This window comes from Channa argus, chromosome 23, assembly GCF_033026475.1.
Source record: "Channa argus isolate prfri chromosome 23, Channa argus male v1.0, whole genome shotgun sequence".
NCBI lineage: Eukaryota > Metazoa > Chordata > Actinopteri > Anabantiformes > Channidae > Channa > Channa argus.
The window spans coordinates 7,270,327-7,294,855 of NC_090219.1; the positions used below are offsets into that span (position 1 = coordinate 7,270,327).

General features: G+C 39.1%; 3 protein-coding genes across 8 annotated transcripts in view; 2 read left to right on the forward strand and 1 right to left on the reverse strand.

Moving 5' to 3' along the window:
• Positions 1 to 1,976: 1,976 nt before the first annotated feature.
• enpp4 (ectonucleotide pyrophosphatase/phosphodiesterase 4) lies at positions 1,977 to 10,192 on the reverse strand. 2 transcript variants are annotated; one of them, XM_067493244.1, is made up of 9 exons: positions 10,053 to 10,192; positions 6,381 to 6,618; positions 5,978 to 6,271; positions 5,654 to 5,758; positions 5,227 to 5,425; positions 4,899 to 5,072; positions 4,438 to 4,707; positions 3,924 to 4,072; positions 1,977 to 3,788 (listed from the first exon to the last, which is right to left on the reverse strand). In XM_067493244.1, the coding sequence occupies exons 2-8, from the start codon at positions 6,615 to 6,617 to the stop codon at positions 3,972 to 3,974; spliced, it is 1,380 nt and encodes a 459-aa protein (XP_067349345.1). In that variant the 5' UTR covers position 6,618; positions 10,053 to 10,192; the 3' UTR covers positions 1,977 to 3,788; positions 3,924 to 3,971. The 2 variants fall into 2 exon arrangements, with proteins under 2 accessions (XP_067349345.1, XP_067349344.1); XM_067493243.1 differs by having other exon boundaries at positions 1,977 to 4,072.
• A 5,734-nt stretch (positions 10,193 to 15,926) lies between these two features.
• clic5a (chloride intracellular channel 5a) lies at positions 15,927 to 20,879 on the forward strand. The gene is made up of 6 exons (XM_067493874.1): positions 15,927 to 16,203; positions 18,250 to 18,359; positions 18,945 to 19,070; positions 19,162 to 19,268; positions 19,388 to 19,560; positions 19,640 to 20,879. Exons 1-6 carry the CDS (start codon positions 16,147 to 16,149, stop codon positions 19,802 to 19,804), a joined length of 738 nt encoding a protein of 245 aa, XP_067349975.1. The 5' UTR covers positions 15,927 to 16,146; the 3' UTR covers positions 19,805 to 20,879.
• Positions 20,880 to 22,802: 1,923 nt separating this feature from the next.
• The window catches only part of mgat5 (alpha-1,6-mannosylglycoprotein 6-beta-N-acetylglucosaminyltransferase), a 69,900-nt gene continuing 68,173 nt past the window's right edge, over positions 22,803 to 24,529 (forward strand). The window contains exon 1 of one of the 5 annotated variants that reach the window (XM_067493033.1): positions 22,803 to 23,011. The gene's annotated coding sequence lies outside the window, so the exon portion shown is untranslated. Of the gene's footprint in view, positions 23,088 to 23,130; positions 23,279 to 23,337; positions 23,764 to 24,529 lie in introns of those variants that run through there. The other 4 variants (XM_067493029.1, XM_067493030.1, XM_067493032.1 and 1 more) reach the window with 4 other exon arrangements.

A 24,529-nucleotide genomic window follows, 5' to 3' on the forward strand; every position in this document is an offset into this window, starting at 1 on the left:
CAACTGAAATCCTTTGGTTGCGTTGGCACAAATACGTCTTTCAATCATGGAAAACTAGAGGAAAGGATTGCAGTGGTTTGACTCAGGTCTGAATACTTCAAGCACAGGGCAGGGTCAAACTAAACCATAACGTGGATGTATCTATAAGATGAACCATGGGCTTTTATTTTGTCGTGGTCATGCTTTTCTACTGTGTCTCCCAGCTTGGAACAACAACAACAAAAAAAAAATTGTACCTCTTGGGATTTCAATGTGCAGAAGTAGCTTTTATTTTCTCGTGGTTGGCATTTTGATTGTAAATACCTTTTACTGTAATTCTCCTCAATTGAATTTACATTTGATGCATTTGCTTAGGTGGTTCTTTCAAATGTACTGATGATAAATGTTCTTTATAAATATCCCGAATGTAAGACAAGAGAAGAAAAACATGGCTTGACTGGAAACTGTTTTCATAGGAGTCTGTGCCATTGTGTTGTCTTGAGTAAAAGCACAGTGATATTAGATCTATAGGCAGGATGAAGTTTTTGGAGATGATTTGCCAGACAGCTACAATCAGTTTGGATCTATTTGACTAAAAAAGTGAAAATTAGTATAAATAGTTGTGAGGAGGAAAAAGTTTTGATATAGTGTTAACTGCTCTGCAAATAAAGAACAGACCCATTAAAAATAACATTTTTTAATTATTTTTAGAATTTTGTGAAAATGTTTCTCAAATAGTGTAAAAGAATTGCCAAAATTCTCCAGAACTTAGCCTAGAGACCTGAGGTCCAGCAATGTTAAAAAAACCCATACCATTTACAGGTTTGATCGAAACAGGTGAAAAAGTAAAATATGGAGATGCAAACCATTTCCTTAGCATTAGCTTCTAATTTATAGAAATCAGACTCATATTAGCTCCTCCTCTAATTATTATAAGAAAGTGAAAGTGAAAGTATATTTTTCAAAATGACAAACAATTCCTTTAAAATAAGTTTGAACAGTGACTCAGTGGAAACAAGTTGGTATGTCATTTAAATTGTTTGCTCAAAATGTTTCACTAGTTCATCGAAAAATACAAACAAACAGTCAAACATTTAAAGGTTTCCTGGTGTAAAAACTCTGTTGTCATTGTGTTAGGGAGGAGACAGACACCTTGAATGCAACTCAACAGCTGTGCTAAACAAATACTAATATACACATGCCGACATACTATGAGGACAAGGAGAAATAGTTCTTTTTACATTTTTGTAGTTAGGTTGCAACAACTCAAGTCCAATGTATTTATTAACATAAGCAACCTGATGTTCATATTTGCAGTATGCAGCTACGTGTCACTGAACAGTTGGCTGTCTGGTTAACGTCTCCTGACTTCACTATAAAAATGATGGCTGCTGTCATCAACCATGTTCAAACCGCTCCTGCTCATAGAAACACCATTCAGGAATTTTGTGGTCTTTAGTGAGTTTTCTGTAATCACACCGAATGTTTCTGACCAACCACAAACGATACAGCCGAGAAAGGAGAAAACAGGTTCTGTATCTTTGGTTTGTCTGTGTATTCTGTGTCTACAATAGTGTAAAATCATTCTGAGGAAGAGCTGAATGATATTTTCAATGGCTCTAGGTGGCCAGCATTAGGAAATGTGTTATTTTTGTTACAATACCTCCTGAAAAATAAAGTCTATTTACAATAATGCAAATGACTACATAGAAATTATGACAGATTTTAAATGATGTAAAACACATATAAATGAAACACATGTACAGTTCATTTGGTTTTGAACACAATACAGAAATGTATGTGTGTCAGTACTGAGTTTGATTTTATATATTTACCATTTTATTACATTGTAATGTTGTGACTGCAATGGAGAAAAAAAAAATCCTAAAAAGATTATAAAGAAATACAAATTAATTTTTCCAAATGTGTGTCTTCTCTTCTTTACCACACATGGGTGTGAGGTGTTTTTTTCATTCCTCTGAAGTGCAAAACGAGAATTCAGATTTCAATTCACTTTATTTGTTTTCAAAATCTCATTACACACTCTAATCTCTTTACAGGCAAAGCCAAAATTGCATAGTGCCAAAAAGACTTTTATACCTCTCAAAATTGGAGGTAAAAACAGTAACATAACATAAACACCACAAGTATTAAATGCAAATATAAAAGTAATGCAAAGAAATTCTTACATGTAACATTTAAAGCATCACAAGCACATAAAGAATGGCATCATCGTGTTGAGACTAGTAGCCTCTATAAGCCAATACTTGTCAATAACTTCATCAGAGTAAATATTTCTAAATCGACTGTGAGGAGAAAACATTATGCTAAAGGCCGTGAGTTGCTCCTTGTAACCAAAGGAACAATTTCAATGCAAAATATAGCAGGAATTTGGGCAAATATCACCAATAACAATACTACCACAGTGAATCTTGCACGAAAGCAACATGAGACATTTTGCAGACTGATGTTTTTAAAAAATGCTGTATGCAAAAAAAAAAAAAAGAAAAAGAAAAGAGATGCTGTAGCAAGAGTTTGGACACTTTCCTTGTTCCAACAACACACTTACACTCATATGCAAAGAGATGCACAGACAGTATAATCATACTACTAAATACATGCACACAGCACTATACTGAAGGCTTAAACTTTTGCAAAAAAATGTGCAAGTAAATTTCTTAAAAAAGCAAGCACTGCAGTTTTTCGGGCATATTACTTAAACATGAGTGAACAGTGCATTTCATACAGTCTATTTTCAGTGATAATACAATACAATTGGTGATTTAGTAAGTATTTAGCTGTAGGATGCAGTACATTGGATTGACTCAAAATAAAATGACAAAAAGAAGATATTATAACAGGCTTTGGATACTTGCTTTGAATAGGAAGATTAATTTGTTTTTGGCTTTGGCTTTTTAAAGGAGTAAAAATAATAAATATTTAAATAAGCATAAATACGAAAAAAGGAGGGTACTATCCCCTCTGATGTTAATGAAAATAAATTCAAATTTTTTTCAGTCGCCTAATAACTTTATCTGTTGCGTATGTTAATAATGGTCTTAACGGTGATTCGTATACATACAGTGCTGTCAGCACAAAATTGATCACTGACACATTAAATGGACATAAAAATGACCCTACATTATTTCATTTTACTTTCATAGTCATTGTTGCTAATTTTAACTTAATTATAAAACCCATTCATTAAGATTTTAAATTTCAGTATGCAAATGTTAATAACAGGAAAACGAAAGTGTTATTGTTCACAGTGTAACAGATACACAAAAAGGAGAAAGAGCAAATGCTTAAATCTGAAAAATAAAGACAGATTTATAGAGCTAAAAATTTTTTTACACTGACCCTAAACTTTTCCCCTTCTAGAAATACAGGAACTCAGTGAAATACATTATAAAACATAGAACGTCTGGCTCCCTCTGCTGACAAAAACTTTTGCAAAAAATAATTAAAACATTCACACAAGTTTTCTATAAACACAATTCCTGCAGAAACATATACAGTATAATACATCTCTAAAATCAGTAGCATAAAAAAAAAAAAAAAAAAAAAAAAATCTACCTTTCATCTCCTAGATTAAAATAATTAATGTCATTGTTATGGACCTCCCACCAAAAACTTTAGATGTATGGCTCAAAACAAGCTACATTTCAAATACCTTCTTCTTGTTAAAGGTTCAAGTATTTTGTAAAACCAACATTAACATTTTGCAGTCAAAACCCAACTGTAGTATTCCTTCCAGCTGTTTGTACATCAGTGGATGTCTCCACAGTAGGTGTCAGAAGATCTGAAGTCTTTGAAAAGAGCAGGCTTTTTACTGTGTGGGCATACACGCATATAAACGTGCGCACACACACACACACACACACACAGACGGAAAACAAGGGTATCAACCTTAGTGCGTAAAGTGCAACATGTTAACTACCTACTGGAGCATGAACAGGTGACACAGGACAGTCTGTTGGGCTGTGAGTGGTTTACTCCAACAGGGGGTCGTCGTCGTCATCGTCATCAATCTGCAGCCTCTGGAAGGGCCGAGGCCCCAGCGAGCGGCGGTGGCTCATCAACCTGAAAACCACTGAAGACAGACAAGCACCGTTTGTTAGCTGATCCAGAGGAACATTTGACGAGACTTCACTTGACTGCGTCACATAAATTTTATAGTGTTTATTGTCTCAAACATTGACCACTTACTCAAAATCTCTTGAAAGCACTGTGGCATTTTCACAATCATTCACCTGCTCTTCTCACTGTATTCTCACTACACTAGATTTCAGCAAATTGTCTCAGATACTTTAGCCATTACTCTCCAACTGCAAACACTTTTTCCTTCTTGTCAGTTCACTTATTTTTGTCGATGGTCCACCAGGGATTGCAAGTTCCCTTTTATATTTTAGAAATGCAGTCTTACACAATGATGTACAGTTCCTCAATGTGACTTACGAGTAATAAAAGAGAATACCAACAGGACGCACACCACCAGTCCAACTACCAGAGGAACATCCCAGCAGGACTCATCAGCCAGTAGACACCTAGCCCCGTTCATTGTGCCGTTGTTGGGCTGCGGCGGTACCGACAGCAGGTGGCACATGAGAGGGTAAATGTCTACACTCTGCAAACTGCTGGTTCGATAACCCTGACGAAAGCTAGGACCCACAGCTGCCAGGAAAGGATGCATGCTAGGTAGGGAGTTGTCATAACCGTGATCACCCACTGAGGGAAAGAAGGAAAAAGGTTTTATGTTAAATGTAATTGTTTTTTGTTTTTGTTCATTAAAACAAGGCTTTTCCTCCTTTACTCTATACAGTAAGTTGCTTTGCACATGTGTGTAAAAAAAAACAAATAAATACATAAAAAAATTCACAGGTTACTGAGTTCCATGAGGAAAAAAAAAGGACACGTACATCTTGGCAGCTTGTTCCCTCGCTGCACTATGGTCCAGCCCTCATCAGCAATCAGTATGATTGGCTGGATGCGCTCATTGTTCCGGTAGTGCAGCCTGTCAGGGATGGCCTTCTTAAGATACGCCGTCATGTGTTTGTGGCACTTATTCAATCGTTCGAAAACAAGCTCGGGATCTGAAAAGCACACAAAGCCATTGATAAAAATAGCAATGACTTAAAAACTAGATTGAGATGAACATTTGCACTAACTACACCAATGACTTAAGTAACAAAAGTACTCAGCTTTTATCTGTGTTTCTTTACAAAACAATCTTGTTAACCTGGTTACCTTTACGTGGAATGAGTGCTGCAACAGGTGTTAAGTCCACCAGAGTGTAATTTTCAGGGTCGAGGCAATCATCCAGCTGTATAAGGCGCTCTGCTGAGCACTGAGCCATGCCGTGGTCACTGGTTACCAGGACATTGACGCGACCCCAGAGGCCATTCTGCTTCAGCTCTGACATCAGCAGGCCGATGTTCTCATCAACCTGATCACATGAAAACAGCTTAACGTCTGGTTAAACTGACCACAATTCTTACATTAAAAAGATCAGAGCTTTGTTTGCCTTCTGTAATTAGCAACCAAGCACTGAAAGTCATGTTTCTATTTTTTCCACTGAAGAAGATTTAAGGACTTTTTGTCTCAGAAGCATTCTCTGAGATTAAATAAATAAATAAAGTAAATTTAAAAAAACAATACAAAAACAAAACTGTACCTCCTTCAGTGCTTTGGCCATGGCTGTAGTGTTGTCTGGGCCGAATATGTGGCCTGTCCGGTCCGGCTCCTCCCAGTAAAGAGCTGCAAACATCACTCCTGGCTCCTGGGTGAATGAGATGCATAGAACGCCATGTCAAAATACACCTGCTAAATGTTAGACAACATTTCATGTGCAGCAAAGATTTTAGAACAGTGACAGAGCACAATGGAATAAAAACCTTGAAAGACACTAATAAGGAAAAAAAAAAGTGTTATTATAGAGGAAAATGTCTTTAATTATAGTATTGTGCAGGCAACAGACTGACTGACGTTACTTTTATACCTTTTTATTTCCCAACATCCAATTTGTAATGTTCCCCAGTCGTTGCTGGAACGTCATAGTGGAGTCGTAAGGAAGGAAGTGTGTAGCTGTGCGATTCCCGATGGTCACGTCAGAGCCAGGCCACATCATGGCAGCCGTCTTGTAGCCGGAGTCTTGTGCCGTGATCCAGAGAGGCCGTGCTTGGCTCCACCACATCGGGTCAGTGTCATTGTAGGTGTGGAAGTACTTGTGGCTGACGGGGTCGTACATGTTACTGGCCAGGATCCCATGAGACTCTGCATACAGCCCTGTCACCTGGACAAATTTAGGCTCTACATTATTATCAGTAGATGAGGCCAAATAAACAGCTGACAGGAATCACATGTTTTTTCTTTAACACAGAAAGAACAAACAGCAGGATTACCAGGCTGTAGTGGTTGGGAAACGTTTTAGTGATGAAGACGTTGGTGAGTTGCTCCACCAGGACACCTTGGCTGTACAGAAGATTCAGGTTCGGCATGGGGAACCTCTGTAGGTAATCTGCTCGGAAACCATCAAAGGACACCAGCAGCAGTGGTAGAGGGCCTTCCTGAGCTGTGTTATTGTCTGCGGCTAAAGCTCTGATGCCACACAGGAAGCCCAGCACTATTTTAAGCAGCATTCTGAATAGACATGAACAAACAACGTTATCTAGTATAAGATGGTGTATTTAATTGCACATCCACGCTAATTGTTTAGCTAGTTTTAGGAAATGAATCTGTCAAAGTTATTCTGATTCTTTGATTGCAAAATGTGCAATCAAACCTAAAGTTAGTGGATATACACTAAGGATCAAAAAACCCATACACAGACCTCCACTGAAATCATTAAAGCCAATCTGTTAGCATTTCTAACCGACTATCTCACATACCTAAACAATAATGGACAGTGTGTTGGTTGAGAACCATATGGCAGGAGAAACACAATCATTCATGCTTTCAAAATAAAGTTACAGTACAAAAACACTAAACAAACTTAGATGTTGAGCTGAATAGCAATGGCCTATACATTTAATTTCCTTGTACACGTTGACAAATCATCACTGTCACATTCAGAAGCACACAGAAAAAAAGCGATTGTTTGGATGCCAAGTACAGGATATTTTTGGTCTTTCACTTTGACTTTTTGGGAAGTGAAACTTACAGCGGTTGCTTCACGCTGTACCTGCTGGCAACAGGATTTGTAATTAATCTACTCCTAAAGATGGATGTGAGGTATTGTCCATGCTGAAGTCATGTCTACATGCTTCATTGTTGCCTATGACACAGGGCTTTTCTGTAGGTTTGTATGTAGAACAATGTGTTCTGTGTGGACAGAAAGTCAGTCAATTAATACTATAGATCTGAGACAGGGGAAGATGTGTGAAATATCATAATATTTAGTGGGGGTGGCAGAAATGTGTGTAACTGAACTGCTTAATGTTTGCTGAACAGTTTCAAGAATTTCCGTTTTAATGTTAAAAAGAACTGACACTTGTCTTTTTTAAGTGGAAATTTTGCCTTTTTATTTTTTAATCAACTCCATTTTTAAATCACATTTTAAATTAGCATCTGTACATTCCTGTTCATGTCTTATGCAAAATTCAATTCACCAAAGACCTTTCCAAAGAGCAAGACAGTCCATTAGAAATTTCAAATATATCATTGACATACCCAGTATTGTAATACAACATAGTTGTTTGATTTTACCTGTACTTTTGGGTCATTAGCTAAATGCTATACATGTCTGGAAAAAAAGAAAAATAAATATTCTATATTTTATGAAAACTAAAAATTTTTTTCAGTGTTACACCTAAATTCAGTCCCCCCCGTGACCCAAATAGGATAAGCGGTGACAGATAATGGATGGATATTAGTGGCCACATACGTAGTAGCCAAACCAATGTATAGTAATAATCCAAATTATCTCCATTTGGACCTTTCAAGTTAATGATTTTTACTTGTCTAAGTTAGTCCTGGAGCATGATCCCTTTTAATATGTTGTGTAAGTGAGAAACTAAAGGAAGAAGTTAAGTAATTAAGTAATAAAGGTTATTAGAATCTTGTTTCTAGAGAACAATAATTCAGAAAGGACAAATGTTAAATTTAACTTTTAGAATACAATTAATAAGTTGGGTTATGTGGAGATTAAATACATAGTAATTTATTACAAAATTGCAGATCACTGTAAACTGTGACTGTTACTTGACAATTCTTGATCAGAGTTTTCTCTTTCACTTAAGGATAATTTACTTCCAGTTGTACTCTATGTACGGCCCTAATGAAAGGATAGTAACACTGGACCTAACGTGTCTTACCAGACTCTCCTTACAGAGGTCAGAGGACGAGGATGTTGGGTACAGTATAATACAACGGTCAACAACAGCCTAAACACAGTGTTCAAACAGCATCAAGATGATGATCATTAAGCCGAGTGTCACTGGTCCTCTACCTATTAAGTTTAGCCAGGATCATACAAGGATGCAGTACTTACTCTACTATCCGATCGATGTTGTACATTTACTATTACCTAAGATACTATCTGTACACATTACCTACACTATCTTCCTTCCCACCCACCTACTTGTGTTTACATTACATGCTGTGTTTTGGGAAGGCTGACATCCCTAAAAACACACCACCTCTGTGTCTCCTCATAACAAACTCTTCACTGGGCTCTGAAGGTCATTTCTCACAAATGTTCTTCCCCAGACAAATGTAAAACAGAGTTTATGTCTTTGTTTTAGAGTTTCTATGCGTGAATACTAAACCAATACCATATGTGAGAGAGTAGCCAATAGCAGATTTTACTGCACCTGAGAATAACATTAGGAATTGAACGAGATCCCACTCAAACATATGTGATTGTTAAGAGTATTTTTAATTTAGACATTACCAGGATGATATTCACGGTAAATTAGAAATCCAGTGAGACTCCAATGTCAGATCAGATGTGACTACGAGTCCTACGTGCCCATTTTGGTTTAAAATAAAAATCCCCCAACATTCTCTTACAGTTTCCTTTCCAACCATCCAACATTCTTTGTAAGCGATTTCTGAATTGAGTGAGTCAAGCAACTCCAAGAGCAAAGGTTACAAGCTGTAATTCTGGAAAGGCAAGAAACTACAGAAAATCTAATGATATTGATACAACTGGAATACACACACTCTCACTCTCTCTCTCTCTCTCTCCTTCTCATTCTCATTAAATATGATGTCGTTTATTATTCTTTGTAAAAAAATAAATCACAAATTTAAACACTTATACCACCTGAAGTGGTGCAAACTAATGACGAAACTGTTCGAATAAGTGAATAAGGTATTAAGTTTGCTTCTACTTTAAGGGAAGATATTACTGATGCGTTTACTGTATATTCTTCAAGATGTATGGTAAGGATCCCTCTAAGCTAACCACGTGTTAGACGCATACAGCACATATCGGAAATTTTAATCCAATTGTACCATCAAACTTTAATTTAAAACCTATACGTATACATAAACGTACCCTTTTGTAAACACATTAATAAGTAATTAATACTTTTATGACCCCAAGACCGTAAACAACATATTTAATCCTGAATCCAAGGAGTTCTGCTTCTTTCACGCTCCTTACATATGTGACTGGGTAAACAGGTTTTTGTCTCCCCAACCTCCGTGACACAAGTGCACAAAACACAACGATACCAATGCATCGTGTAATCGCGTGTATGTAACCTACGCGAACGGACACGTTTCTGAGCAAAGAAGGCGGCGACGAAAGCGACCAAGGAGAAAACGAATGATATCTGTCAATAACTACAATAATCTAGATAGATTCAAATACAAAACACTCAACCAGGAAGTGGCTGTTTTTGAGAAACAAAACGCACAAAAGTCACTGATTATCATATTAATAAACATTGGCGACAATGCAGAATTCAAATGAATAATGTGTAATATGAAACCAACAAAATAAGACATTTTTCTTTCATTATCTAGCAAAGAAGCTGGTTAGTTAGCTGCATAAATAGCATTTAACCTACTAGCTTGCTAATGTCGGTGCGTCCACATTATGCTACAGGACGGTTTTAAAACATTACCTGTAAGCAGGCAGACAGGTACAAGAGTTGTCTTCCAGACAGCCCCGTTCAGTAACTTTCCCTTTACCTTCGCAGCAACATCATCAACAGACTTCCTCAAAACACACATTTACTGTCAAAGTTGTCGAGTTACCTGTAGGGTTTTTTTAAGTTCCGGCAAAGCTTTTCAAAATAAATCCCTCATTTCGACTGTCACATACTCTACCACCAAATAAAAAATGTATCGTCCATACATTTGTTTTTTTTAATAAAGCTGCCTACTTAAATTCGTAATTAATTTTTAATATACAGTTAGAAGCATAAAACATTATTCTCTTTATGTGCTTTAATTTTGACGTCAAAGCCACGTACCTCCGCTCTTTTTTTCAGCAATTAACGTAACCGTAGGAAGTCAATTGACAATTCAAGCGTCCAATCAGCGTTTACATCCAGGAGGCGGACCATTTTGGGTGGTTTGCGTCAATAAAACATTATAATAACCCTTACCTTTATTAAACACAATGACAAAGTCTTGTTCTTGGGTTTTTTTATAGAATATAACAATGTTGAGCTTTTAGCTTATACTGGGATACCTTAAAATACCTTAATTATTTGTGATAAATAAGTCTGGAATAGAAGTGCATGACCACCTGCCGGAAAACCTCTTAGCATTACATTGCCAAACACCTAAATTGTCAACACCCACATGAAATGATATATAGCTTGATACAAACTAACCACACATGTACATTTCTATAGTATTTTACATGTCTCATCTCCAGCATTGTGAAATATAGTCACTCTGATAAAGTATTAAAGGCAATGTACAATTATTTCATAAAGGCATAATTTTCCACATGTGAAACATAACTTCATATATCTAGATGTGGGCTTTTAAACATTTTATCTGCAGTCTTGAACAATGTGATAGTAAAATTACCTCAACATTTTGGGATTAAGTTGACCTGCCCAATGATAGACCTTCAAGAATGATCTTTTATTACTTTAACATTGTGGTGGGCTTGCATCTATTAGCAAATAAGAAAGTGCACACTGCACACAGAAAATGTGATGCAAACTGAGGGCATTAAGCTTGAAAGAAGATGAAATAATAATAGACAATGAAATAGCTTTTTGACAGATAGAAACTGCCTTCACATTTGTTTTTCAAGATGTCTTTACGTATTTCTTCGTTCTTGGGTTTTATTGCGCCAGAGTACATTGTACAGTATATCTTATTTTCCAGCAAATCATCTGCCTCCATCTATCCTCTCCATCCTATTCTCCCACACCAACTAACTTCATGTCCTCTCTCACTACATCCATAAATCTCCTCTTTGATCTTCCTCTAGACCTCCTGCCTGGCAGCTCCAACCTCAGCATCCTTCTACCAATATATTCACAGTTTCTACTCTGAACATGTCTAAACCACCTCAATCTGGCCTCTCTGACTTTATCTCCAAAACATCTAACCTGAGTTGTCCCTCTGATGTCCTCATTCCTGATCCTGTCCATCCTCATCACTCCCAAAAAGAACCTCAACATCTTAAGCTCTGCTACCTCCAGCTCTGCCTCCTGTCTTTCTTTCGGTGCCACTTTCTCTAAGCTGAACAACATCGCTTGTCTCACCACCGTCTTGAACACCTTTCCCTTCATTTTCGCTGATTCTGTTTTATCACACAACACACCGCTTTTCTCCACCCTTTCCAACCTGCTTGTACTCGCCTCTTCACCTCTTTTTCACACTCTCTGTTGCTATGAACCGTTGACCCTAAGTACTGAAGTACTTACTTCATTACCTCTGCTCCCTGTAACTCCACCCTTCCACTCAGAGTTCCACGTTTCATTATATGTATGATAATGAGTGACTAAATCTACAATATAATTTTTTAATGCATTTTAAATAGTTGAAATCAGTTGTTGAAGCAGTTGTTCACAGCAAAAATTGTCAGTGCCAAAATGTAGATTATACTTTAGTGAGTAAACTTAGAAGGCTGTCATGTTTTGTCTAGAAGGTAACACGTGAGGAGATGGCGAGAGGAGCTATGGTGGTAAAAGGGATCTATTGTGATAATGTGGTAAGGAAAACAACAGACAATCTCTCCTATAAAGAAGGATAGAAAGGGCCCACAATAACACAGCAACAGACTAAACTAAAGAGCTGAAATGATGAGACAGGAAGTGGAACAGAGGGACTACAAAATAAAAGTGGGGAAACAGGAAGCAGGGTTGGGGTAAACAGTGAGAGAGGAACTGACAGTGAAGGGCAGAGATTGATGGGAATAGAGAAGAGACAGAGAAGAGGGGGCAGAGAATTGACAAAGGATAGGATGTGTGAGTGGGTAGATTATTGCAGGGAAGGCCAAAAGATGAAAGTGAATAGAATCCAGTGTCAGATCCATGACAGAAGCCCCCCTCAATGGCTGGATACCAGAGGGTATCAGGTCAGAAATCCAGATTCCGATTGGGCAGATTGAGGGTGTCTGGAGATGGGGTCGAGTCAGTCCATATCTTTGAGTTTGAGGAAAGGAGCCAGGGGAAGGAATGTGGAGGGTTAAAAGTCCAGGTGAGAAAACCAGGTAGGAGAGTGGCAGGGTTGGACAGGTTGCACAAGTGTTGGAGCCAGGGGGTGTACTTAAATCCCCTCAGAGGTCAGGCAGATGACTGGTGGCAGGGAGTGAACCATCCTAGGAGCCGAGCTGCAAGCCAGTGATGACCCTTTCAGGAGGAGGCGATGGGGAGTGAACGCCTCTGCAGGAGACGGCCGAGGTGGAGCCACTCTGAAGGAGAAGCTGTAGGCTGGCAAATATTCCAGCACCTCTTAGGAGATATAGCAAGTGGGGCATCAGTTAACTTCAAGGTAGGCTCAGGAACAGGGGAGGCACCGGCAGGAAAACAGGGGAGGCGCCAGCAAGTGCAGAAATGGGCCCTTCTGGACTGCAGGCGGCTTCAATCTGAGCGGGAATGGGTTCAGGTTCTGGGACAGGCACAGTGTAGGCCAACTCAGAGGCAGAAACAGTCAATGACAGGTCATTGGACCGTTCTGGAATGGGCTCATGACCAAGCTCAGGACCGGGCTTGTTTTTGTTTGTTTTTTGTGGTCGTTGTGTCTTGAACGGTTAGGTAAATTAAAAAGGATATGTATGATAAGTGTGATAACTGATAAGCGTATCAATGATGTCATCAATTACATACCGTCACATAACTGCCTTTGAAGTGTTTGCCTTTGAAGTTTGCCTACTCAGTTGTCGGGGGAGCAGTGTTTTGTTTACTGCTGTTGGAGCTACAAAGTTCAGCTACTGGTAATAAGAGGTAGATGTGGAGAGCAACAAGATAGTAGTGGAAAGTTAAATGTGTAGCTGTGGAGATACATGGTTTCTTACTGTGTTCTTTGGAATTGTTTTGAGAAACGTGTTCTGTGGAATTTTTTGCTTATCATCTCAACATTTTATGCGGTATTACTTTGTTTTTAGCTCAATTGTGGAACGTGGAATTCAATAAATATTTAGTGTTTGTGGAGTGGATCATTTTTGGACCACCGGACATGAGTAAGCGTGCCTCTAAAGCCCGCGGATCAAGCAGGCTCAGGAACATGGCTACACAGGAGACTGCCCGGCACAGGTAGGTTGTTTGGTGAGTCTAGAGCAGGCGGGATGTCAGTTGACCCGGAAAAAGGTTCAAGTTCAGACACTGCGCAGTGTTGGTCAGCTCAGGGGCCGATAGAGGCAGGAAGTCGGCTGGCTTGGGGACCAAAGGGGAGGGGTTTAGTTCAGGAACAGGAGGAAATTTTAGAAGCCGAATCAGGAACCCTGTCCAACCCTGGGGCATTATGGCATTATGGTTACTGGGAGTCGGAGGCCGAGGTGCGCTGATGGGCTGGAGTTTGGTCTGAGTTTTAGGTTTAATGTTGCTAATGATGAGCGATGAAGTGGCTGAAATGAGACAAGAAGTGGAACAGAGGGACTACAAAATATAAGCTGGGAATGAGGAAAAAGGGCTGGGGAAAACATCGGGAGAGAGGAAACGAGAGTGAAGGGCAGAGATAGATGGGAATAGAGGAAGCGGCAGAGAGGGAGAGTGTAGGTCTAAGAAGGCCAAAAGGTGAAGGTGTGTAGAGTCCAGTGTCAGATTCCTTTTGGAGCTGTTGGCTTTGTAGGGAACAACAGCAACACCACGCAGTCTGCTAAGCTGTATTTTCCTTTAAGGCTTTCTTTCCTTGCCATTATCTTTCTACCTTCTCTGTCCAACGTTGCTTTTGATAAGGTGGGCAACTTTGGCATCACAGTCACTCTGCTGAACTCTCCACCATCTCTTTACAGAAGGATGGATGCCACTGAGAAAAACGTGCGAACCGCAGGAATAACGTGTGAGAAAGAGTCCTCAGGTTTGAGTTCAGAAGCCGATTCTTTCTCTCCCACCAACAATAGCCCAGACAGCTCATCCTCTTCCTCATCCTATTTTTCCTCATCATCTTCACATGCCCAAGATGAAGAAAAAGCAGACATGTATGTGTGTACAAAAGGGGAGGACAAAGAACAAGAGAAGATGAAGGTAACTGTGAACACCAAAAAACTTAATTTGAAGAGGAGGTCTCTGGGGACAGTTTTGGACAGGGGAAAATCCTCACGTAGATCCTCCTCTTCATCATCATCATCATCTGCATCAGATTCTACGAAGGAGCAGCCAAAAGCTGAAAAGGATGAAGCTACGCTCACACTTTTTGTGAAGGTATGAAAAAAAAGAGGTTAGATTTACTAGATTATTTGCATCCAGACTATTTTTTTTATACTGTGTGAAATAATGTTGAACACATTAACACACAAAAAGCTCATACTAACTAACAAATTTTCCTTGAAACCCAGAGGCCTCATAAATCTCAGTCATCTGTAGCTGATCATGAACAAGTATGACAGTATGTCAGTGAATGTTTTAGAATAAATGTGTGTGTGGACATTATGTCCTATTGTTGGGTCCTGTCTAAATATACATCATCATGTTAAGTCATTTCTGTGTGAATGTGACTGAGTAATGGTGGGAGTTTCTCTGGTTCTAAATATAGTTGAAGTGACAAGAATGTTCTGACTCAGTGCTTGGATAGTTGAGCAGGGTTTCTGTTGCACTCCCATGTGAATTCCTCTGTGTGTGTGTGTGTGTGCACCTAGCTAGCTTTAGTAGACCTTCTTGTTTAGTTAGTTATAACAGAATAATGTACCTTCACACACATTTATTACTTCATTCCCATAAAATGAAGATCATAAAAGTAATACTTTGAAACAGCCTGGGAAGTTATATAGTCCTGAATTTATTCACCAAATCCAGCAGCTCCAACATTTGATATCAGTGTTAACATTACATTAGCTCTGAAACGGTTTTATAAACGTTTTATAAGCTGTAATTGATGGTTTAATTAACGATTTAAGATTTACAATCTGGTACCCTTTGGGCTGCCAAAAGCTGACTACCTCTTTAATAAAGTTCACGTTAATGGTCTATTATACTATCTTCTGGAAAACGGCTGCAGGATATAAAACCAGTGTAGTTGATAGTGTTTTTATCAACTGAAGAGCCTCTTATTAAAGGTCTGGTAGACTGGTAGACAATGAGAAAAATATGTATATCTGATCCATACCATAAAAATACGATCACAGGAAATGTAATGTAAAATAACCCATCACATATCCTGCTGCTGCTGAGTGTGAGGAGGAGACAGTGACTCCTAATGATTCAAAGTCACCAGCTTATGTTCTCAGTCAAAGCTGTAGGAGGTTGGAGAGGCAGGGCACCCTTAGGTGACTCTGTCTGATCTTCCCCTCATCAGTACATTAGTGCTTCCACTAACAGCCCCTCCCTCGCACCACCCAAGGAGGTTATTTTTGCTGCCATGTCATTCCCCTTGGCTGAGACCACATGCACCATACAGAACACTCTTCACACACGCACTTGCTGGCATTTGTCCTCAGCTGACATTGTGACAGAGGTGATACGGGACCGAACGAACTTCACCGAACAGAAGTGGAGTAGAATCTGCTGTAAACTAATACACTAAGACACAAACACACACATCTACACACTAGAAGAGACCAAACACACAAACAAAGCTTGTTTTTTCTTCATCATGACGGATACTGCAGCTGAGGATGACAAGGACCCTGATATTGAGCTATTTGTTAAGGTGGGGCTTTAATGTGTTTGTTTTGCTCTGGGTATATTTGTTCACATCACAAACTAACAAGGGGTGAGTTTTCTCCTCACTTCTAAATCACATTTGTGTGCAATCTCAACCGCCTAACGTTAAATTACGCCTGTCAATTTTGACTGTGTGCTCACTATTCAGTCAGTAAAACATCAACTGTGTGTGTGTTTTGCTGGAGTGTGGCTCCTTTAAACATGTGCATGCCTTGTTGTTGTTGTTGCGTGCTGATTTTCCATGTGTTAACCTGACACCCATAGACAATCAGCATAGACAATCTCTCTCTTTCCTTCTCCCTCTGAATTATTACTGGGGCTCATTTAATTGTAGAGAGCAGCAGCTTTAAATGGTTATGGGGAGGTTATGATATAATATATGTGTGTTAATGTTTGTACAGTATATGCTGACCAAAGTCTGTGGTTTTTGATTATATAATTAATGAATTCTAAAATATCCAATAACTACAATAAATACAGCTTAAATAGTGTGACATCGTCGTGTATGTGCACTTGGATATTTGACTGTCTGTGTAAGACAAGTTGCAAACATATATATAGATAGGAAATATTTAAAAGTATAGCCCCACATGTTGGAAAATAGATTTAAAGTATCGGATGGGGAGGTTGATGTCACTCTAATGTCTGTACACAAAATAAAAAGCCTGCAGAATTAACTTTGCTTAGTATTAACACAGGAACAGGAAATAGGGGAAACACGTGGTTGTTCAAAGGTAACAAAATCTGCCTGCCAGCATCTCCAAAGCTTAAGACATAGTGTGTTCTATCTTGTTTCTTTGATTCATTGAAAAACTGCGCAACAAGTCTTCACATTATGATGGCAGGGACAGAACCAGACTGTATATGCATATGTGCATAACAATAAAAATTGTGTTGATTTTCTCATTTACCATTAGGAAAGAATTTCAATTTTTGCTGTAGGGAGCTGTTCCTTTAAATATCTCTAAAACAGAACAAATTGTTATGCTATTTAGATAATTATGCTGTGAGAAAACAGGCTGAAAGTTAATGACACTAACTGGGGGAATGTGTGTTTCTTATTCACATTTCTACACCACTGTTTTTGCAAGTTGTTTTTGCAAGTGGTCACACAGCTGATGTGCTACTGGTGTGTGTGTGTGTGTGTGTGTGTGTGCTAAATGAAATGGCTACATGGAAGAAATGCTTAATTCAGAGTTCTGACTGCTGCTTTGACTAATTTTCTATATTGTTTAATGTAATTAATGCAGTCAGAGAAAAGCTGGAACTCTGAAAATTCATCTGATATCCATCTTTTAATCCTAAATGGAATTGCCCTTGTCTTTCCAATACTTTACATACTGCATATGTGATTTCTAGTAAATTGGCTTAAACATGCAAAACCATGAGTAAAATTTTAATTTCAAATTTTAAAATCCGGGCTTTTCTTAGGTAATTTTAAATCACCATTAATATTGTTTGAACAATGTTGAAAAGTGGATGAGATATACCTGTTGAGTGAAACCCACAGGCAAACGTTATGCCTGGACAGCAGGTTACAGTACTATTTGATTTCCACAGCTGGTACACGCTGCTTTAGAATGTAGGAACCAAAAGTCCAAACAGGCAGTGAGGCGAGTAATGGACGCAGTGTGTATTATTCATGGTGGACTCAGTGTCTTGTTACAGTGTCCTGTTACAGCTTTGCAGAAACACACACACACACACACACACACACACACACACACACACACACACACACACACACACTTTATTAATCTGCCCATTATACATTTGCATATTTATACAGTTACACAATCAGGTCACCAGTTCCCTCAAAATCACCACTTTACTCTATTTGACTTCTTGTGTGCGTGACTGAGAACTTGTGAATCAGTGCATGTGTATTCATGATAAGGTTGTATGTGTGCATCTGTCAGTGTGTTTGGGAATGAAAGTGCACGTCTATTAGCACTCAGCATACAAAGGCTGTTGAAACACACACCGATGATGTTTTGTACTCAACTCAATTTTTGTGTGCGTGTGTTCACAGGCTGGGAGTGATGGAGAGAGCATTGGAAACTGTCCATTCTCTCAGCGCATTTTTATGATCCTATGGCTGAAAGGAGTTGTCTTTAATGTCACCACTGTTGACCTCAAGAGGTAATAATAATAATCGTAATTATTATTATAATAGTAGTAGTAGTAGTAGTATGACTGCAGTTATGTGAAAGTAAATGCTCAGCTCTTAAAATTAATGAATTTCTGTTAACCCTGACTGTACTTAGAGCTAAAGGCAAACAATGTGCTAAAAAATGCTAAAATACTAAATGTTTCATGTGCTGCTACAATATTCAAATTAGTTTTATAAACAAAATGCTCAATTATTGTGTTTTTCTTGGCACAACTCTCATTTGTAGTTTTGTGATCATGTATAGTTCTTTTTATGACTTGTGTTAACATTAGTTTAAATTATTGCGGGGATCCACACAACATCCTTTAATTTAACTTTTGTATAAGCAGGCAAAATGTGTGTTTGATTTTTCTCTGACTGCAAGTGGTATTGAACCAGCTCTCATACAGTTACGTATTATAAAAGTAAATGAAACAAAGCAGCAATCGCCTCCATGTCTGAAGAGATTAAGAAGAGGATAATGTGTTTTTTGATAGTTCTAATGTTATCACTTAGTACTTCATCATCAATTCAAATTTATGGAAAGGGTTGTAAAATGATTGCACTCTGTTTAGGAAACCAGCTGATCTTCACAACCTTGCTCCAGGGACACACCCACCCTTCCTCACCTTCCAGGGCGAGGTGCTCACTGATGTCAACAAAATAGAGGAGTACCTCGAGGACATGCTGGTTCCACCTAAGTATGTTTTCAACTTAAAAACCTCCAGAATAGGTAATAAGGAAACAAGGCCAAGTCACATCCTGACATCATAATAACATCCTGTTCTTCAGGTATCCCAAACTCACAGCAAGGAACCATGAATCCAACTCAGCGGGAAACGACATATTTGCCAAGTTCTCAGCTTATGTCAAAAACCCAAGACCAGATCAAAATCGGGGTAAGTACACTGAACACAAAACACAGCCTGCAGTATTGTGTGTAATAGTGTTTTACAGGACTTTTATGCAAGCCATTAACCTTATAGAGACTTCTGTGTGTTCTGTGTGTGTGTCTCAGCATTAGAAAAGAATCTAAACAAGGCCCTGGCAAAGCTGGATGAGTATCTGATGCGTCCACTGCCCAATGAGGCTCAGTCAGGACGCAATGAAGAGTCCACTCGCAAGTACCTGGATGGGGATGAATTGACACTGGCTGACTGCAACCTTCTGCCCAAACTTCATGTTGTTAAGGTAACAGGCTTCAGTTCGATTTGGTTCACTAAGTCTTTTTAAAATGTTACAGTATTATTGCATTTATTTTTTTGGGCAGGTGGTTGCAAAGAAATACAGAAACTATGACATCCCATCTGAATTTAGAGGGGTGTGGCGTTACCTTGGCAATGCCTACGCCCGAGATGAGTTCACCAATACATGTGCACCGGATGTGGAAATCGAGCTTGCCTATAAGGACGTAGCCAGGAGGCTGGGAAAATGACTACAACACATCCGCCGTTACTATTGTTCCTTCTGCCTCTTCTTTTGTAACTTCCTCACAGACTATTGTGCCCTTCTCTCCTTTATCTCTCTGTCTCATACTATTCTTCATTTCTTTTATATTTTATTTTAGTTTGGAGGATGGTGTCTTTCCTAAAAATCAAAAACTCAAAAGTAAAGGTGATAAAATTGAATAAAAAGCGTGTTTTTCTGCCTAAATGTATGCTGCAAATGTACTGTAGCTTTTGCTTCATGTTTGCAGAGCCCCTTTAGAGCATTTTGTCTTTTAAAAAGAGGGATCTGGCAACATTCAAATGTCAGCTGTATTAACTTAAATGTAATCACATCTGATGACTAAATAGGTGGTAGACAGCTACATAAACAAAGCTGTTGTCTAACTAACTCTGAAAACCTTCAAAAATTGCAAAGAATTTTTTGTGCTAAAAAAGAAATCTATTGTTATCACTGCATTCATGCAGCAGATTTCAATTGAATCAGTGCTGGAACTTTTCTCTTGAGCTTCACTAAAGTATGAACCTCTCTCTACTTACACTAAATGTTCTCTGAAGGGTTCATGTCATCTTTTTACTCTATTGATACGGTGTGACAGGAATGATTGGATACATAGAGAAAGGTTGTTTAATCTATTTTCTTCTGTGGACTATGGTCCACAACAGGGGGAAATTAATGGAGAGAAAAGTATTTTTTGAAACTACACTTAAGAATATGTTTCAGCCAAAGTAATTTCTCTTTTTGTCTTTAATGGAGCAGTGTCAGCATTGTGGACTTCAGAGATGTGATGTCTCTTTAACCTTTGATAATGAGCCAATGATTGTTTGATCAGTTAAATGCTGGGTGAAGACAGATTGCTTTTGGAAGTTGCAAATCACTTCCTTAAATATAAAGTCTTACCTTTTATAGTCAGACACCACAGTTTACAGCCCACTCTTTACTGTCTAATACTCACAGGTCACTGTCTCTTAGTGTATTTCAGATTGAAACCATACATTTAATCTGTTGAACATCCCTGTGATGAAACAAAATAAATCAATAAATGGATAAAGCACCTAAATGAACCAAGTGTAGCACAGCTTTTGTGTCCTGTCCTTTTGGCTTATTCCGCGAGTTCAGGATCAACACAGTGGATCATTTGTCCGCATGTTGATTTGACACCATTTCTTACCATTTCTACAAGGCTTGGGACCAGCACTGCACGGTTGGGGATGTGCTGTTGGGGGTTCACTGTCTTGCCCAGGTACACTTCGATGTGTGGTCAGGCGCAAACCTCTGACCCTATGGTTGGCAGGTGGCCACTCTACCAACTGAGCCACTGCCACCCCCGTTCTCCTGCAAACTATAGATAACAAATGTGATTTCAATCATGAGTGCCTTAGTGAGAATCAACCTCTCCTTTGCCTTCAGCTCTTTGTGTCTGTGCTGTAAGTTATACATATTTCAATGTAAGAGATGTCATAAGTTCTCCTGCCCCATGGAGATATGTGATAATGTAATCTTAATATGTAAATTATTATTGCACCACTATATTCATATTCATTCTGATGCTTACAACCATGAGTCCACGGTGTATATGTTGGCTATTTGAATGATAAATATATTTTCAGAGACTGTACTTGTTGAATTGTGGTTTTTCACTTGAAAGTATTGTGTTCATGTATAGATGTGACATACTCACACCAGGGAATGGGTAGTGACTGCATCTCTGTTTTTCCACTGAGTTGTAATTGTGTTACATGGCATTCCTTGGAAAACAGCGAGCAGTCTTTCTCACCAATTTGTTTGTGGAAATAGATACAAAGTCATCCTAAGTGTGTCAAGTGTCAGCGTTTTTTACTGACGCATGTAAACATGCTGCTTCATGTATATTGAGCAATATACAAACATGAAAAGATGCTTGCTGCATTGTCATTTACATTTACTTTGTCTCTTGTTTGTCCTAACCTTGTGTGCTGAATAGGAAGAACTTTAATTGTACCTTTACCTTTACACCTTTATTGCGTAAACAGTGGTATAAACATAAGTACTTAAACTGAACATGAAATATCCACAACCAGGTCAGTTAAACAATGCATCCAGCACAATTTCCGAATGGCCCACTGGACATAGGCCCATGTATCTCAAAAGCCCTTGGTCCAGAGCAATAATATGAATGAGCGTAACACAGTATGAACCCCAGGAGACAATAAAAGATGCAAGGGATCACAAAATGACAAAGAATTACCACAAAGACCACAAAGTAAGTAGGCAAAATGTAAAAATGACAAAATAACTTCAAAATAAATACAAAGAGATGCATAAAAATGCCAAAGAAATTGATGACCATAAAGAAACAAAACATAACCAAGAACACACACAACAGTTGAAAAATGACTTTACCTGCCTGTGCCCAAGGTCCTAATTGCTCATACTGTAATTGGTCCGTGAATTAATGAAGAGAGTTGAAGCCCAATATGGACTATGACCAATGAGCGATTGTAAGAAACAAGCAATTCATTACTTTAATAAATACAACAGATATTTCGACTTTGAATGATCTAATGTCTCAGCTGGATTTCTCGACGTACTGCGAAGTGTAACGAGGCTGCATCGTCTCACATCCAGCAGATGGCAGGAGACACAAAGTTTTCACGTGTCAGTGATTGCAGGAACACAAAGTTAGGGCTAATTCTAGTTTATGCCTCCTATGTCAGGTTGATAACCTTGATGTGGCAAATGCCACTAAACGACCCACATTCACACCCAGCACAGGAAGAGACTGACATTTACTGACATATGAATCGTTTTATGTGGTTCAATGTTATTATAGAAATATCCCTTTTTTTTGTAGAAATAAAAAAAACTTAAGGTAATTTAACGTTTGAAATAATTGTAATTAGTTACTTTCCAGCTCTGGTTATGTAATCCAAGACAACGCATTTTTTTAGGAAATGCTTTCTGAAATTGTGCAGTACCCCAGTCGCCCCTCAGTCGCGATTGTTTTTACGTTTAGTGCAGGCTGGTAACACGCAGACGGTCCCTGCGCGCTCACTCTGTTTCTGCTGGTGGACAGTGTTCGTTAGCTGTGGCTGGAGCCTCATCTTATCAGTCTGCCCCACATAGCTACGGAGTCGGCTCGCTAATTCTCTGAAGTTTTGGTTTCACTAGGTCCTTGTGACGCCCCCGTGAGCTACTAACAGACACCAGTGAACAGGTAAGCTTCATTCTGTGACGCCTTAACCGCCCCGGAGCTTGTGCTTCCCCGCTGCGGTGTTGAGGAAATACGGCTGGTAAGAGGCGCAGCGTTTAGCCGTGTGTGCTCGGGAGTGGGCGACTTGTCATTGCGGCGGTACGTGTTGTGTTGAAATTTGTGTTCCTCGACTGAGGCGGCTCTCAAAATCGCAAGAAGAAGCCAATGTAGTTAAATAACCCAGAAACGGTGCTAGGTTAGCTTGCTGCTAGCCAGATTGTGGCGACCCGGGTGAGTAACATAGTCGAGCCGCGAGCGTTAACGTTAGCTGATTATTTTTTTTTACTGCCAGTTAGGGACGCTAATCGCCGCAGCGGGCAGGGAGTCCCATTATTATCAACCCCAGTATTAGCTAGCGTATAAAATACCTCCGTGACATTACTGTGATGATAAAGACATTGTCGGTTCTGTCTGACCTAATAGCACCATTGTATGGGGAACAGGTTGCTCAGCGTCTCCAGGTGAACGTGTCTGTTTACAGTAACGTGAACAGACAGGAATTCACGGGAATTCACCTGAAGTTGTTAATGTTAGCTGTTTCAAGAAGCTAATATTCCACCGTGCCCACCAAGCAGAAAGCTGCCTGACATATACAGCTGCATTCCCGGATCCGCCAGTAACAGACGACCTCCTTCTTCTTTGATAGTGCTGCTTAATTCCGTTTCCAGAGCAGTTTAACCAGACCAAGCGCAGGAAACGGTAGCCAGGCATTTCAGGTAATAGTACACATGCCGTGAAGGCATATTAACTCGAGTTTTTTCCCGTACAGCTTCCATGGATGATGTTGCGTCTTGCTGACAGACTCACATAACAGGCTCTGACAGTTAATCATGTTAATTCTTGTTAATTTATGCCCCGAAGACCCTGTGTCTTCTTTGGAGGTGCTTTGCTGGCAGAAGTGGTAAGACCTGTGATTCTTACCAACACACATTTTATTATGTGTGGAGAACATTGTTTTCTTTTACATTATCTTGTATTGGCTATTCAAACCTAAAACCAGAAGTCTGTGAATTCTGACATTTAAAAAAAGGAAAACAAAATAAAATAAAATAATATTCTGTTCTAGTATTATGTCACCCTGGCTCATTTCAAAAGCACTTAGCTAACCAGTGGAGTCCAGTCATTTTCTGTCTGCACCATGAGTAGCCTTGTGTAATGTGGTTATGACATACTGATTAGATTATATGAGATGTATCTTGTGTCATTATCATGCAGGCTGCACATTTGATTGTGTGTGCTTTTGACAGGGAGCTTGTCAAAACAATTTCATGTCTTTAAAGATGCCTGCGATTCGCTTATGAGATCTTTCCCTACTGGGACATAATCATTTCTCATCTTGCCCAACAAAAATGGCCTTTCTCACTATGTATGATTCGTGATCCCTACGTATGAAGCTCATGCTGAGTGTAGTGACCATCCAGAGGTGATATCCTTGGCTTTATAAAGAGCTCTTTCAGCCACCTTTTTGCTGAAGCCTGTGGG

Bases quoted from the DNA above. Each gene is read 5' to 3' on its own strand.
- enpp4 (XM_067493244.1), bottom strand. From the start codon at position 6,617: ATGCTGCTTAAAATAGTGCTGGGCTTCCTGTGTGGCATCAGAGCTTTA. The intron at 6,272-6,380 runs GTAATCCTGCTG...AAATTTGTCCAG, and splicing joins TTCCCAACCACTACAGCCTG to GTGACAGGGCTGTATGCAGA. The intron at 5,426-5,653 runs GTACAGTTTTGT...TCATGTGATCAG, and splicing joins TGGCCAAAGCACTGAAGGAG to GTTGATGAGAACATCGGCCT.
- clic5a (XM_067493874.1), top strand. From the start codon at position 16,147: ATGACGGATACTGCAGCTGAGGATGACAAGGACCCTGATATTGAGCTA. The intron at 19,269-19,387 runs GTAAGTACACTG...TGTGTGTCTCAG, and splicing joins AAGACCAGATCAAAATCGGG to CATTAGAAAAGAATCTAAAC. The intron at 19,561-19,639 runs GTAACAGGCTTC...TTTTTTGGGCAG, and splicing joins CCAAACTTCATGTTGTTAAG to GTGGTTGCAAAGAAATACAG.